General features: G+C 50.9%; 1 protein-coding gene across 1 annotated transcript in view; it reads left to right on the top strand.

Moving 5' to 3' along the window:
* The window catches only part of LOC113211174 (uncharacterized), a 42010-nt gene extending 41447 nt beyond the window's left edge, over window positions 1–563 (top strand). Inside the window, exon 8 of the mRNA XM_052273010.1 lies at window positions 318–563. Within this exon, the coding sequence (XP_052128970.1) occupies window positions 318–508 (191 nt within the window). The 3' untranslated portion in view covers window positions 509–563. The remainder of the gene's footprint in view (window positions 1–317) is intronic.
* The last annotated feature ends 131 nt before the right edge of the window (window positions 564–694 follow it).

The raw sequence follows: 694 nt of genomic DNA, 5'->3' as shown, positions 1-694 counted from the left end.
CCAAATCGACCATTTGGGTGTTAGGAACAAGTGTGCAAAGTGGCTGTCTGATGTCATAATTTGCAGTATCCATCTGATATTCGGGTTGTACCGCTGGTACTATAACCTGGTACACATTTTATGGGATTAACGAACTGTGATGACAGTGACTAGTGTAAGCTCGTCACATCATATGTTACAATTATGCGTTGTTTTCTGGTCTGTGTGTAAAACGGCAGTGGAAAGGCAAAGTCTAGAGGCATGCATAACATTTTGACATTCTTTGATAAACCATACAACCTGCTTGCAAGTTTTATGAGGTTTCCTCTACTGCTCAGGCGCAGCGTCTCGTGCAGCCCTCAGCTCCAGCTCGGCCGCCACGCGCCGCTCTCTGCTCATGGTGATGGTGGCCGCGGGGAGGCCGCCGAGTCTCTACTGCAAGGGCCTGAGCCCCCTGAACCTGCGCGCCGCCGGCAGCGCCATCAAGTCCTGGTACTCGGTGGTCAGTGTGCTGGCCACGAGGTACTAGCGACAATATCAAATAAACATGACGAATCCTCTTGTAGAGTTTCTCAAGAATAACAAGCAGGCCCGCCCTTCCGCCAAACGAAGTTGGAGAAAGAAAGGAAACTCTCCCCCCCACCCCCAAAACACGTTTTCTAAGCAGAAGGGTGGGTTGTAGTCGCGGTGCTTCACCGTTACATCCCTTTCTCGA

This window comes from Frankliniella occidentalis, unplaced genomic scaffold (assembly GCF_000697945.3).
Source record: "Frankliniella occidentalis isolate FOCC.00 unplaced genomic scaffold, Focc_3.1 Scaffold238, whole genome shotgun sequence".
Taxonomy (NCBI): domain Eukaryota; kingdom Metazoa; phylum Arthropoda; class Insecta; order Thysanoptera; family Thripidae; genus Frankliniella; species Frankliniella occidentalis.
This window is presented reverse-complemented; position numbering and strand designations above follow the sequence as displayed.